The sequence below is a fragment of the Neopsephotus bourkii genome, unplaced genomic scaffold, assembly GCF_033783945.1.
Source record: "Neopsephotus bourkii isolate Nb327-2 ecotype Australia unplaced genomic scaffold, CSIRO-AGI_Nbou_v1 NB_1678, whole genome shotgun sequence".
In the NCBI taxonomy this organism is placed as follows: domain Eukaryota; kingdom Metazoa; phylum Chordata; class Aves; order Psittaciformes; family Psittacidae; genus Neopsephotus; species Neopsephotus bourkii.
This window is the reverse complement of record NW_026902152.1, coordinates 438,172-451,679: the sequence shown is the minus strand read 5'-3', so window position 1 is coordinate 451,679 and position 13,508 is coordinate 438,172. Positions and strand designations below refer to the sequence as shown.

At 63.9% G+C, this 13,508-nt stretch overlaps 2 protein-coding genes across 5 annotated transcripts; both read left to right on the top strand.

Annotated features, from left to right (window-relative positions):
* Positions 1–1,040: 1,040 nt before the first annotated feature.
* On the top strand, positions 1,041–7,737 carry BCAR1 (BCAR1 scaffold protein, Cas family member). Of its 2 annotated transcripts, XM_061375851.1 has the most exons (7): positions 1,041–1,164; positions 1,956–2,651; positions 3,853–4,014; positions 4,208–4,312; positions 4,695–5,840; positions 6,070–6,159; positions 6,497–7,737. In XM_061375851.1, exons 1-7 carry the CDS (start codon positions 1,153–1,155, stop codon positions 7,004–7,006), a joined length of 2,721 nt encoding a protein of 906 aa, XP_061231835.1. In that variant the 5' UTR covers positions 1,041–1,152; the 3' UTR covers positions 7,007–7,737. The 2 variants fall into 2 exon arrangements, with proteins under 2 accessions (XP_061231835.1, XP_061231834.1); XM_061375850.1 differs by lacking the exon at positions 1,041–1,164 and having other exon boundaries at positions 1,773–2,651.
* Positions 7,738–9,885: 2,148 nt separating this feature from the next.
* LDHD (lactate dehydrogenase D) lies at positions 9,886–13,473 on the top strand. Of its 3 annotated transcripts, none has more exons than XM_061375797.1 (11): positions 9,886–10,035; positions 10,173–10,285; positions 10,699–10,840; positions 10,924–11,065; positions 11,360–11,519; positions 11,585–11,784; positions 11,868–11,996; positions 12,563–12,690; positions 12,857–12,947; positions 13,028–13,139; positions 13,216–13,473. In XM_061375797.1, exons 1-11 carry the CDS (start codon positions 9,973–9,975, stop codon positions 13,379–13,381), a joined length of 1,446 nt encoding a protein of 481 aa, XP_061231781.1. In that variant the 5' UTR covers positions 9,886–9,972; the 3' UTR covers positions 13,382–13,473. The 3 variants fall into 3 exon arrangements, with proteins under 3 accessions (XP_061231781.1, XP_061231780.1, XP_061231782.1); XM_061375796.1 differs by having other exon boundaries at positions 12,551–12,690; XM_061375798.1 differs by lacking the exon at positions 10,699–10,840 and having other exon boundaries at positions 10,878–11,065; positions 12,551–12,690.
* The last annotated feature ends 35 nt before the right edge of the window (positions 13,474–13,508 follow it).

Here is a 13,508-nt window from a genome sequence, read left to right as displayed (position 1 = left end):
CACTGGAGCTCCTACGTGTCCTGCAGCTCGTCTGTGCCCATGCAGCTCACACCTCCCGCAGCTCATGCTGCTGCCTGCAGCTCAGATACGTGCCTCCACAAGCTCCCCGCTTGCCCTGCAACTGCCCTCCCAGCCCACTCCTGGCTCCATGTGCATGCCAGCAGCAGAGCTGCAGTTCATGTGGGGCAGCATCAAGCCTGGCTACCAGGGCACCTGTGGGCCACGTGTCTGGGCTGTTGGAACAGGCCAGGTGGGGAGCATGCCGGATGCTGCCGTGTGCCATGTGCCATCATGTGCCTCGTGTGCTGCACCATGCCGTGTGTGCCACATTGTGCCATGTGTGCCACACTGTCTGGTGTGCCATGCTGTGCCACAATGGACCGTTACCCTGCATCAGCAACTGGGCTGGGGTGGGACATGCAGCTGAGGGAAAGCCCTTGCACACACTTACACACACCCCCTCCACTGCACACATGACCCCCTGCCTTACACACCCATTGCACCTACACGCAACCCGTCACCTTCCCCTTAAACCCATCTGGTACTCCTCTGCTGTTGACACCCACCACCTGCCCACAACACCCATTACACACCTGCCTGTTGCACACTGTTCACACACACTTCCCCTGCTACACACCCCTTACACACACATGTATGTGCTCCGAACCCGTCACACACATGTAACACCCCAGCGCACCTGCCTGTCACATGCCCGCGTGCGTCCGTTACACTCCCACTGCACACGCATTGCACACCCGCAGTGTGCACCACCGCACCCCCTCTGCACCCTGTTTGCACGGTGGCACGCCCCCCGCCGCCGGTCCGTCCCCCCGCCGTCTCCCCCCGGTTCTGGTTCTGGTGCCGGTCGCAGTCCCCTCCCTCCTGGTCCCGGTCGCGGTCCCAGTCCCCCTCCTGCCGCCGGTACCGAGCCCCGTCCCAGTGCCCTCCCCGCCCCTCCTCACCCAAACCCCGCCCCCGCGAGGCGGGCCCAGCCAATGGGCGCGGGCGGTGCCGCCGGGCCCGGGCGGGCAAGCGCTATAATGATCCCTACGGCACCGCCGCTGCCGCCGCGCCTTTCGCCCGCCCCGCCGAGCCCGGCCCGGCCCCGGCCTTTGGCCGCCCGGCGCTAGGGCCTCACGGCCCCGCGGGAAGATGAACTACCTGGTGAGCGGGCCCGCGGGCGGGACAGCCGGGGCGGGGGGCGCTCCTTACGGAGCACGGGGGTGAGGGCTCACGGGGGGCCCCGGCACCGCGGAGCTCGGGGGAGGCCGCGTTCCGCCTCCAGAGCCCGGGCAGGGCCCCCTCCCCTCCTCAGGGCGGCCGAGCCCCCCTGGGGTGACCTTGGCCTAGCCTTGCCGCGCCGGGGCGGGGAGGCCTTGTCCGCTCGGGGCCCCACGGAGAGACCGCACCCGGACTACGTACGGGCGTCCCCACGGGGGCGGCGGGGGAGCCGGGCGGCCGGTGAGGCCCGCGGGGCGGGGAGGGAGCCGGCCGGAGCGGTCCCGCCATCCTGGGGCAGGCCGCAGCCTGCGCTGTCGCCCTGGCACCGGCTGAGGCCAGAGGGCTCCGTGCCGTGTCCCGGGCACGCTGCGGCTGCACGGTCCGTGTCCGCCATGAGGGTGGCCGTGGCGGAAGGGGCCCGGTGGCGGCTGGCGTGGGGATGGCCGCGGCTGACTCACCGCCATGGCACTTCCTCCCCGGCGGCGGCGGGAAGGGGAGGGAGAGGCGGAGGAGGGCCCCCCCCGACACCGGGGAGGTGGAGGGGCCCGTCCCCTTCCCAGCACCACCTCTGGGAAGGATGGGTTGAACTCCAGCCGGGAAGGAAAAGGCGGCTGGAGCAGAGAGCTCCAGCCGGTGCCACCCGTTCAGCAGGGGCCGCGGGGCTTCGTCCTGGTGCTGGCTCTGCCGCGATGACTCCCCGCGGCTCACCGCCCCGGCGCGGGGCTCTCTTGCAGAACGTGCTGGCCAAGGCGCTGTACGACAACGTGGCCGAGTCCCCGGACGAGCTCTCCTTCCGCAAGGGCGACATCATGACGGTGCTGGAGCGCAACACACAAGGGTTGGATGGCTGGTGGCTCTGCTCGCTCCACGGCCGGCAGGGCATCGTCCCCGGGAACCGCCTCAAGATCCTGGTGGGGATGTACGACAAGAAGCAGCAGCAGCAGCAGCAGCAAGCGCCTGGCCCTGTGCAGGGACAGGCACCACCGCAGCCATCGGTGTCCCAGTTGTCTCTGCCTTACCACCACCAAGGCGGCTTCACCCCGCTGTCACCTGCCTCGCAGTACACACCCATGCACCCTGCTTATGCCCCACAAGGGGACAACGTCTACCTGATGCCAGTCCCCACCAAGGGACAGCAGGGTTTGTACCCAGGCTCAGCACCCACTGGACAGTTTCCACCTGCCCCAGCTAAGCAGCCGCCTGCCTACCCGAAGCAGACACCTCCCCATGCCTTCCCCAGCCCCAGCCAGGAGATCTACCAGGTCCCCCCCTCACTGGGTCAAGCAGCAGAGGCGTACCCTGGGGGCTCTACCAGCCCTCCCCAGGACGTCTATCAGGTTCCCCCATCAGCCAGTCAAGCTCAAGACATCTACCAGGTACCACCGTCGTTGGACATGAGGAGCTGGGAAGGGCACAAGCCCCAAGGAAAGGTAGGATGGGGGTACTGGGGGTGGTAGTGTGATTGTGGGGCTGTCTGTGGTCCATGGTGGAAAGTGGGTGATAGGGCTACACGGCTATTAGTTGCCCACCGCTGTCTTTGGGAGAGGGCACTCCTTTTGTCTATCACGGGGGGTGTGTGGGCATCCTTGCCTGCACCACAGGCAGGAGCGGGTGTGCTGTTGGGCGTCCCTATGCTGGCTGAGGTGCTCAGGTTAGTGTCATCTACCCACCTGGGGGTGGCACAGCATTTGGCACTCGGGCCCTCTTCATCTCTAGTATAGGCTCTGCCAGGCATAGGCTGCTGGTAACCCAAGAGCTGCTTGGAAATGCCCCTTTGCCAGATCCTGCAGATATGGAGGTGGCTATGGTACCCAGTATGGCACTGTGGGAGCATGGGCAGAGGCAGGCAGCCAGTGCCAGTATGTCCCAGGCAAGCCAAGGGTCCTGCCAGTGCTTGCCAGTTGGGTTTACTGGCAGTGCAAGGGTGAGCCACCAGCCTGTCCCCAGCACAGGGACCCTGTCCAGGTCAGCCTAACGGCTGCATCCTGAACACTGGGCTCTTCCTGGCTCTGCCCCTTCCCAGGCACGTCATTCCGGGGAAGAGGAGCAAGGTGTTTTCAGTATCGTGTTTTCTGGGAAAGCTGCCCTGACTAAACCCTCAGGAAATGGCCGGTGAGGGGTGGTGGGGCTGCCAAATCACTGCCAGTGCATGGGGAGCATTTTACATGGAGGACAAGCCCGGCATCTCTGCCAGTGGCTCAGCCTTTCTTGCCCCAGGGTGCCGTGATCCTCTGGGGTTGGCTCTGTGCCGCTGGCTTGGCCCCGCGGTGCAGCAAGGCGGGAGGTGCTGAGCCATGGGCAGGAACCTGCTGTACCCGCCGGGCGCTGGCAGGTCCCTGCCCGCGGCTCCGTGCCCAACCGATGATTCCCTCCCGCACGCTGCGGCCGTGCCGCCGCTGGGCTTTGTCTCTCGCCGAGGCTCGCCGCTATAAATAACCGGTGAGATCATCCCGGTCCTGGCAGCGAAGCCTGGCCAGGCAGCGCCCTCCCGTGGGCACCGGTTTACTGGTGCCAGACAATCGCAGCACCCATCTTTCCAGCCCCACTGCTGCGTTTTGGAGTGGTGATGTGGGGTGGGAAGGCAGGCTTGGGATGCTCGGTTGTCCCACCTCACCCCTTTCCCTCTTACAGGTGCTGGTGCCCACCCGTGTGGGGCAAGTGTACATCTACGACTCACCCAAGGGCGAGCAGGATGAGTACGATTTCCCTCGTCACCTCCTCTCCACAGGCTCCCAGGAGATCTATGATGTGCCGCCTGTCCGAGGGGGTGTCCCAGGCCAGTTCAGCCAGGAGGTGAGGCTGCTCAGGGGGCAGGGAGGTGCTCTGTCACAACATGGGATCCTGATCTGGACAAATGGCACCCAGAGCTGCGCATGTCGTGAGCCTTGGTGCTGTTTTGGGCACCTCCATCCTTCCCAGTGGTCCCTGGGAGGAGGTTGGTACTCACACCATCCCTGACACGCAGTCCTGTGTCCCATCCCTCCAGGTCTATGACACCCCACCTATGGCAGTGAAGGGCCCCAATGGGCAGGACCCAGGGCAGGAGATCTATGATGTGCCCCCCAGCGTGGAGAAGAACCTGCACCAAACTGTAAGTGCTGCTGAGGATATCCCAGGTCTCTTAATAAGATACTATATAAGGGAACAATCATACCCTGGAACAACATCCCCAGGGGTCTGCTGGCCTCTCTGGCACTGTGAGGGGACAGGGCTCTAAATAATCTAATCTAGGGGATGAGGTTGGACTGGCTAATCTTTCAAGCTCTCTTCCATCCTGGCCTGCTCTAGGACTTTGTGATTCCCACCCCAAAGGGGATGTGGGAGGCCAGGGTGCTGCGGCATGGTTATGCCAGCCTTCCTGGGGGCAGGGGCATTCCTGGGGGCATGGCTGCATCTTGTGTGTACTCATGTCCTGGTGTGACCCAGGCTGCCTCTCCCCGTGATGCTGACGGTGCCTGCTGCTGTTCTTGCAGGTGTATGATGTGCCCCCCTCTGTGAGCAAGGACGTGCCCGATGGCCTGGCACGGGAGGAGACCTATGATGTGCCCCCTGCCTTCGCCAAGCAAAAAGCCTTTGACCCTTCCCGCCACCCTTTCCTGGCCCAGCAGGAGCCCTATTTGCCAGAGGATGTCTATGATGTGCCACCGGCAGCTGGGAAAGGTGCCCCTGATCCGCCGCTCTCCCACGAGATCTATGATGTGCCCCCCAGCCTCAAGAAGCTGGGCGGGTCAGCCTTCTCCTCCCAGGAGGTGTATGATGTGCCCCGGGACCTGCATGCTCCGAGCAAGGGCTCCCTGGACACAGAGGGCGAGTACATTTATGATGTCCCACCACAAGTGGATCGTGAGGCCAAGGGCGCTGATGCCAAGCGCCTCTCAGCCTCCAGCACAGGCAGCACCCGCAGCAACATCTCCACATCCTCGCTGGATGTGGTGCCCATGAAGGAGCCAGCCAAGGGAGCTGGCAAGGAGTTCTCCTTGGACTTGGATGCCGCCATGGAGACGCTGGCCAAGCTCCAGCATGGTGTTGGCGGTGCTGTCTCCTACCTCATGTCCTTCATCAGTGCCAACTGGCGCAGCCCTGAGCACATGGAGGCCAATGCCGCCAGCATCCGTGGGGCAGCTGAGGGCGTCCGCACTGCCCTCCGGGACCTGCTGGAGTTTGCCCGGGGGGCGGTGGGCAATGCTGCCCAGGCCTCTGACCGATCCCTCTACACCAAGCTCAGCAAGCAGCTGCAGAAGATGGAGGAGGTCTACCAGGCCCTGGCACGGCATGGCCAAGTGCTGGATGCTTGCCACTGGGCCCCAAGCGCCCTGGCTGGTGGCAAGCCGGGCACGGATGACTTGGAGCACTTTGTCATGCACTCGCGCGGCATTCCCGATGACACCAAGCAGTTGGCCTCCTTCCTGCATGGCAACGCCTCCCTCCTCTTCAAACGGACAAAGCCAGCGGCGGAGAGCGGCGGCCATGGGCCTCCTCACCCTTCTGACAAGGCCAGCAGTATCCAGTCACGGCCCCTGCCCTCCCCACCCAAGCTGCTGGCCCAGGAGTCACCCGACGGGCCCTATGAGAACAGCGAGAGCGGCTGGATGGAGGATTATGACTATGTCCATCTCCAGGTGAGCACAGATAGCGGAGCTGCTCCCCAAGAGTGGGTTCTGTGCCAGTGGTCCCAGGAATAGGGGGGATCAGACAGTTCTGACCGCCACAGTGCTTCTGCCCACATCTTGATTTTACTCTGTGGCTTGAGCACTAGGGAGACCAGGGTTATCCCAGGGCAGGGGAGAGTTTGGTCTCAGCAAGACTGGTGTTGCTGACCCTTATGTCATGCCCATTCCTTCCCTGCAGGGCAAGGAGGAGTTTGAGAAGACCCAGAAAGAGCTGCTGGAGAAAGGCAACATCATCCGGCAGAGCAAGGACCAGCTGGAGCACCAGCAGGTAATGGGGCAGGTGTGCAGTGCTGGGCACAGCTCTTGTGGCAGGCAGGGTCCTTGGGTCTTGCTCCCCTTGTACCCCCTGCCACTGGCCTGGACCATGGTCCCCTCTTGCATGGCTGTCCCCATGGTGGGTTCTGGCTCATCTCCTGAGCCAGTGCTGTGGAGGAGAGAGGAGCCTGGCATGGCTCTCCTGGGGCTGGCACTGTACCTTGCTGTGTCCCCTGTGGCACAGCTGTCACCCAGAGCTGGTGGCCACTGCGAGCTGTGCCCGTGGCTCCAGGCAGGGGATCAGGCACTGGCTTGATGGCTGCCGTGACTCATGCCTGTCCCTCCCATAGCTGAAGCAGTTTGAGCGGCTGGAGCAGGAGGTGACACGCCCCATTGACAACGACCTGTCCAACTGGAGCCCTCCCCAGCACTACAGCCCAGCACGGGGTGCCCTGTGTCCTGCCGATCGCCAGCTCCTCCTCTTCTACCTGGAGCAGTGCGAGGCCAACCTCACCACACTCACCAACGCTGTCGATGCCTTCTTCACTGCTGTCAGCACCAACCAGCCTCCCAAGATCTTTGTGGCCCACAGCAAGTTCATCATCCTCAGCGCCCACAAGCTCGTCTTCATTGGGGATACCCTGTCCCGCCAGGCCAAGGCCCAGGACGTCCAGCACAAGGTGATGCACTACAGCAACCTCCTCTGCGAGATGCTCAAGGAGATCGTGGTGACCACCAAGGCAGCTGCCCTCCATTACCCTTCTCCTGCTGCCTCTAAGGACATGGTGGAGCGTGTCAAGGACCTTGCCAACAGCACGCAGCAGTTCAGGATGGTGCTGGGCCAGCTGGCAGCCATGTGATGGCACAGGGCTGCTATCCCCATAGCCCCCACCCTGTTACCCAGACACACATCCCCTCCATGAGATCCCTCTCTGCCTGGTGTAAGTGGATTTGTACATAGAGACTCCCCATATGCACCGGGGGTCTGGGGCTCTGCTGTTAGAGGGGTGAGGGGCTGCAGCTGTTATCCCACTTCCTTTTTTCCCTCCCTCTGGCCATAGGCCAGGATTGGTTTTAGAGCCATGCCCTTAATGAAGCAAAGCTGGGGAGGTGGATTTATACCCACTCGTCCCTGCTGTCCTCTCTCCATACAAAACCCAGCAGCCTGAAGGCCATGGGGCCATGTCCCTGTTGAATCAGCATGGGGATGTGTCTGGCAAGTTGGGATGATGCTGTTGGCCACTCCACTGCTGGGGGGCCTCCTAAGTGGTCTCCAACAGCCAGACTTTTAATGCTGTGTAAGCCACCATATGTGGTGGGGCAGGGACAGGTTGTACTATGTGCCAGAGGCTCTGGATAAGTGTTCCCAGGGGAATAAGGGGATTATAGGGGGCTTGGGGCAGGAAGGGTCTGACCTGTATGTTCTCTGGTTTTAACTCCTGTACGAGCTGTAACCGAAACGCAAACCAAAATTGGTGCCTTTTGAATGCAGGGGAAGCTTCTGCTGGTTCCCAGAGCTATGGAGTCACAGCCCCCCAGAACTCAGCCCCCTAGCCCCCAACAGCATAAAGATTTGCCTAGAAACCCACCATCTCTTGGGTATCTGTGTTTGCCTGCTGTGGGAAGGGAACCCATTGGGAAGGCTGGGGCATCCCCCCAAAAGAGATTATAGCATATAGAGGCTATGGGTACAATGGAAAGAGGATGAGAAGGTTGGGGTGAGAATGAATGGGGGCAGTAGGGCCACCCAGCCCTGACTCCAGCGGGCTGGTGATTGCACTGGGAGTATCTCAGAGCATCTTACTGGGGGTCATGGGATCGTGGGATGGGTTTAGTATGGTCTTGAATGCAGGACATTGAAGGTCTCATGCAGCCCAAACTATTCCATGATTCTGAAGGTGGCAGTGGCCTCAGGCAAGGGGTGCAGGGGCAGTGTGACTTCTGTGAGGAAGCCCAGGTTGTCCCTGGAGCCCACAAAGATCAGGGTCAGGGTGCAGCTGGATATCCCCTTCCTGCATGGGGCTGGTGGTCCTCCAGCAGCACCACATTGCATATTAGGCCACAGAATCACAGAATAATCTGGGTTGGGAGGAACCTTCAAAGATCATCTAGTCCAACCCCCCTGCAGTGAGCATGGACATCTTTGATGGGATTAGGTTGCTCAGAACCACATCCAGCCTGGTCTTGAATGTCTCTAGGGGTGCTGCATCTAGCATGATGCAGTAATGCACTGTGTTGGTGGCTGAGGGACCTGTGGCTGCCATGCTGCACAGTGGGGCATCTGCCCTGGCGTCTACAGGCAGGAGATAGGACTCTGGTATGCCCCTGGAACCACGGAGAGGCCAGCACCCCAAGGGACCATGACACACACACAAGAGGACTCCATAGACCATAGCACCCCCCAGTCCGTGGCACCCCTGGTGCACCACAGTACTGATGGGGAACCAGAGACCAGTGCCTCACACCCTCACCACCATGTCCTTTTGTCCTCTCCCCAGGTCCTCCCACCCACTGACCCTCCACAGACCCTCTCCAGCCCAGACCGTTCCTCTCTATGTGCATGGCCCCTCCGCAGACCAGACCTGCCCCGATCTTTGTCGAGGGATCCCGGTCTCAGGCACCCTGAGACAGCTGGGGCCCTGACCGTGCCCCTCAGGGTCTTCACGAAGGCGGGGGCAGCAGAAACTGCCGGAGAAGGGGTGGGAGCAAGGGCCTTCATCAGGGCTGACGGGGACGGGAGGGTTCAACCTAGGGCCATAGGCCCGAGACCCACAGCCGCGGGCAGCGCGGTCACACCGGGATCTCCGTCCCGCCGTGCCTCACGGGACCCCCGAGCCCCAGCTCGGCCCCACCTTGGAGCAGTAGCTCCGGCGGCCCAGGGCCCGCCCCAGCACCCGCTGCAGGGACATAGCGGCTTCTGCCAGCGCAGAGCAGGGACCGCAGCGGGTTTGAACCGAGACAGGGGCGCAGCAAGAGCTGGAGGGGAGCGGGGCCCTGCCCAGCCCCTGCCCCCGCTGCCACCGCCTCCGCCGCTTTAAGGTGGCTCCGGCTGACAGGGCCGCTGCGCCTCAACACGTGTCCCTCCCTCCCTGACTAACCCCCTCTCGCCTCCAGCACCAGGGATAAAGGTCCCTTCTCCCGGCCGGGGCCCTTCCGAGCGTCCCCCGGATCCCGCCCCTGCCCTGCTCGGCCCACACTGGCCGCACCGAGTGTCTCGCGGCTGCTCTGGTGTCCCGAACCTCAGCCCGCATCCATGGACTGTATTAGCTACCAGGAAGAAAACCGACTATCCCAATCGGGAGCAGGACAGCGTCCTTGGTCCCTAGGGTGACCTTGGTTTCTGGGGTAGCCCTGCACCCATCTGTCCCTGAGGTTGGTGCTTACTCCTCCTCCCTGGCGTGCCCTTGAGTTCCCGCTGTGTCCCTGCTCTCTTCGTCCCAGAGGCTGACAGCCCGAGACACACAGGACCATTCCTCAGGAGCCCCATCGGTCCCTGCGGGGTCCCCGGTGCCCTGGGTAGGGATGCCGCCGGAGGGAACGCAGGCTGGGGTCCGGCGGTCGTGTCCAGGCGCACGGACACCCGAGCAGCTGCGGGCACACCCGGTGCTGCCGCTGCGGGCAGAGCAGGCGCTAGAGGCCAAGACCCACCGGGAGGGAGGGACCCCTGTAGCGGCTCCGGGGCCCCGTCAGCCGGAGCCACCTTAACGGGGCGGAGGCGGTGACGGCGGCGGAGGCGGGAGGAGCGGGCCAAGGGCTCTGCTCCTGTCTCCGTCTTGGCTCGCTCCAGTCGCACTTCGGTCTCGCTCTTGTCGTGGCCGAAGCCGCCATGTCGTTGCGGCGGGTGCTGGGGCTGGGGCGGGCCCTGGGCCACCGGAGCTACTGCTCCAAGGTGGGGCCGAGCAGGGGCTTGGGGGTCCCATGGGGCACGGCGGGACAGGGATCCCGGTGTGACCGCGCTGCCCTGGGCTGTGCGTGGAGGTCCCGGGCCCGTGGCCCCCAGGTCGGACCCTCGTTTCCCCCCCGCAGTCCCCGCTGCCCCCAGACTTCGTAGAGGCCCTGAGGGCCGTGGTGGGGACCCCCAACGTTTCCACGGCCATGGCGGTGCGGGAGCAGCACGGGCATGACGAGTCCATGCACGTGTAGGTACCTGGGCCGGGACCGCGGGAGAGGGTTGAGGAGGGGAAGGGGCTTGGGAGAGGGGAAGAGCCATGGGGAGGGGAAGGGTCTGGGGGGAAGAAGAACGCTGTGGATGGGAAGGGCCATGGGGAAGGGAAGGGGTTCGGAAGGGAAAGGGTCTGGGCTGGGGGCATGGGGGAGGAAGTGACGGGAGAGAGGAAGGGTCTGGGTTGGGGAAGGGTCATGGGGAGAGACATGGGCATACGGGGAGGAAGTGTCTGGACTGGGAGATGGGCCTCGGAGGGGAAGAGCAATGAGGGGGAAGGGTCTGGGGTGAGGAAGAAGGATCACGGGGAGGAGGCTGGGGAGAGGTGGAAGGGCTATGGGGTGAGGGTTGTGGAGGGGGGGCCGGTGGCAGCAATGCTTCTGTCCCCAGCTGTGCCCCTCCAGACGCCGTGGTGTGGCCGCACGCAGTGGGGCAGGTCCAGGAGCTGGCTGCTCTCTGCTACCGCTACCGTGTGCCTATGGTGCCCTTTGGCACTGGCACGGGCCTGGAGGGTGGCGTCAATGCTGTACAGGTACAGATCCCCAGACCTCTGCCCAGTCCCTGCCCAGGGCTGCCCGTGCCACCGTGCCCAGCCCCTGCGGTGCCCCATGGCAGGGCGGTGTCTGCTTTGACCTGAGCCACATGAACGCCATCATGGAGCTGAGCCTAGAGGACTTCTCCGTGTCGGTGGAGCCCGGTGTCACTCGCAAGGCCCTCAACAGCTACCTGCGTGGCACCGGGCTCTGGTTCCCTGTCGGTACCGTGGGCACTGGGGAACAGACGGAGGGCTGTCTGGGGTGGGGCGGTGGCGCTGGGGTGTTGGGGGTGCCCATGGGTGTGGTGTGATCACAAGGGTGCCGGGGTTCATCACTGAGGTGCTGTGGTTCCAGGGGTGTCCACGTGGGAGTGGGTGCCATGATCTCACAAGGTCCCAATGGTAGCAGGGGTGCACAGGGCTGGGCAGAGCACGGGGTCTCATGGGGACATCCTGTGTCCCTGTCCCCATGCCAGCTGCCCATCCCATCTCCGCTCCGTGCCATCCCATCCGCAGACCCTGGTGCGGACGCCTCGCTGTGCGGCATGGCAGCCACAGGCGCCTCAGGCACCAACGCAGTGCGCTATGGCACCATGCGCCCCAACGTGCTGAACCTGCGCGTGGTGCTGCCGGACGGGCGCCTGTTACACACCGCAGGCGCTGGGCGCCAGCCCAGGTGGGCATGGGGGGGTTCGGGCTGGGTGCGGACTGTACCAGCACCCACTCACTAGCCCAACACAGGAAGCGGGCGGCCGGCTACGACCTGACCTCACTGTTCGTGGGCTCCGAGGGCACCCTGGGCTTCCTCACGCTGGCCACGCTGCGCCTGCACCCGCTGCCTGAGGCCAGTGCCGCAACTACCATCGCCTTCCCGACTGTGCAGGCCGCCGTGGACTGCACTGTGCAGGTCCTGCAGGCTGCCGTGCCTGTGGCACGCATCGGTGGGTGCTAGGGGATGGGTCTGGCACTCAGGCTGGGGGTCTGGGTGCTCATGGCAGGGCTCATGCTGTCTTCTTCTGGTCAGAGTTCCTGGATGAGGTGATGGCGGGTGCCTGCGGCCGCTTCAGCAACATAGAGCTGCCGGTGGCCCCCACACTGCTCCTGGAGCTCCACGGCTCCCGGCATGGCCTGGCTGAGCAGCAGCAGCAGACAGGTAGGCTCAGCTGAGGGCCATGGTGGGCACAGGTGCCCAGGGGCAGTGAATGGGGAACCAGGGATGTCCTGGCATGAAGGACAGTGTTAGGTGGCCGTGGCATGGCTCTGGGGCAAGTGACAGCATACCACTACCTGGGATGGGGAGCCAGGTACATCCTGAGGCAAGGAATGAGTGCCCAGGGCCAGGGATTGGGGAACCTTGGTGTCATCAGGGTGAGGGTGGCCGGAGCTTAGGACTGGTGTTCTATGGGGGTCCCATGGATGTGGTCCCCTGTCCTAAGCCTGTGGACAGGGGACCTGGGCTGTCCTGAGGAAAGGGACAGGTTCCCAGGACCAGTGACAGGAAATAGGGCTGGGTGCCCAGGATGGGGACTGGGAGACTGGAGAGTTCCAAGGTGAAGGACGGGTACAGATGACCTCAGGCACGGGTCTGCTGAGGGGCCCAGGGGCAGGGGACGGGGGGATCATGGGTGTCCCAGGGGGTGGGGTGGATGCCCAGGGTGGGGACTGGGCTTCCTGGGGGTGCTGCGTGTCCCATCCACTTCATCCCAGTGCTCCTGGCAGAGGAGATCGTGCGGCTGAATGGCGGCTCCAGGCTGGCCTGGGCAGAAGAGCTGGAGGAACGCGAGCGCCTCTGGGCCATGCGCCACCGCGCCTGGTACGCGGCCCTGGCACTGCGGCCCGGCTGCCAGGTGAGGGACGGGCATGGGGACAATGGCACCAGCACCCCGTGGAGCTGTAGTGCTGTTGTTCTGCCCTGGGGGACAGCCCTTCATGGATGTGTGGTGCCACTGCTCTGCCCTGGGGCACAGTGCCCTGTGGAGCTGTGGTGCCACTGCTGTATCCTTCCTGGCCCAGGGCTACTCCACTGATGTCTGCGTGCCCATCTCCCGCCTGCCTGATGTGGTGGTGGAGACCAAGCGGGACCTGCAGGACTCTGGCCTCACTGGTCAGTGGGGCGGGGGGGGTGTCAGCTGGGGGACTGCTGTCCTCCCCACTGTACCCCACCTGACCCACAGTCCCCTGCAGGCCCCATGGTGGGACACGTGGGTGATGGCAACTTCCACTGCGTCCTCGTCTTTGACACCCAGGATGAGGACGAGGCGCAGCGCGTCCATGCCTTCGCTGAACGCCTGGGCAGGTGGGGATGGGGATGCTCCAGGGGGATGAGCATGAGGAGATGGACTTCCTCATCCCCTGACTTCATCATCCTGCAGGCGGGCACTGGCAGCAGGGGGGACCTGCACTGGGGAGCATGGCGTGGGTCTGGGCAAGCGGGCACTGCTGCAGGAGGAGCTGGGACAAGAGGGCCTGGACACCCTGCGCAGCATCAAGGCTGCGCTGGACCCCCACAACCTCATGAACCCTGGCAAGGTGCTTTGACAGTGGCACCAGCACCAGGCTGATACCCCTTGTGTTTCCCCAAATCCCCCACCCCTATGGGTCAAGGAACCTGAATAAACTCTGCACCCACAGCCTCCCCCCCACCCCTGTGGGTCAACGACCCTGA

Coding starts and splice junctions, on each gene's coding strand:
- BCAR1 (XM_061375850.1), top strand. CDS start 1,911: ATGACTCCCCGCGGCTCACCGCCCCGGCGCGGGGCTCTCTTGCAGAAC. Junction 2,652..3,852: donor GGCACAAGCCCCAAGGAAAG/GTAGGATGGGGG, acceptor TCCCTCTTACAG/GTGCTGGTGCCCACCCGTGT. Junction 4,015..4,207: donor CAGGCCAGTTCAGCCAGGAG/GTGAGGCTGCTC, acceptor CCATCCCTCCAG/GTCTATGACACCCCACCTAT.
- LDHD (XM_061375796.1), top strand. CDS start 9,973: ATGTCGTTGCGGCGGGTGCTGGGGCTGGGGCGGGCCCTGGGCCACCGG. Junction 12,948..13,027: donor GCAGGACTCTGGCCTCACTG/GTCAGTGGGGCG, acceptor AGTCCCCTGCAG/GCCCCATGGTGGGACACGTG. Junction 13,140..13,215: donor TTCGCTGAACGCCTGGGCAG/GTGGGGATGGGG, acceptor ATCATCCTGCAG/GCGGGCACTGGCAGCAGGGG.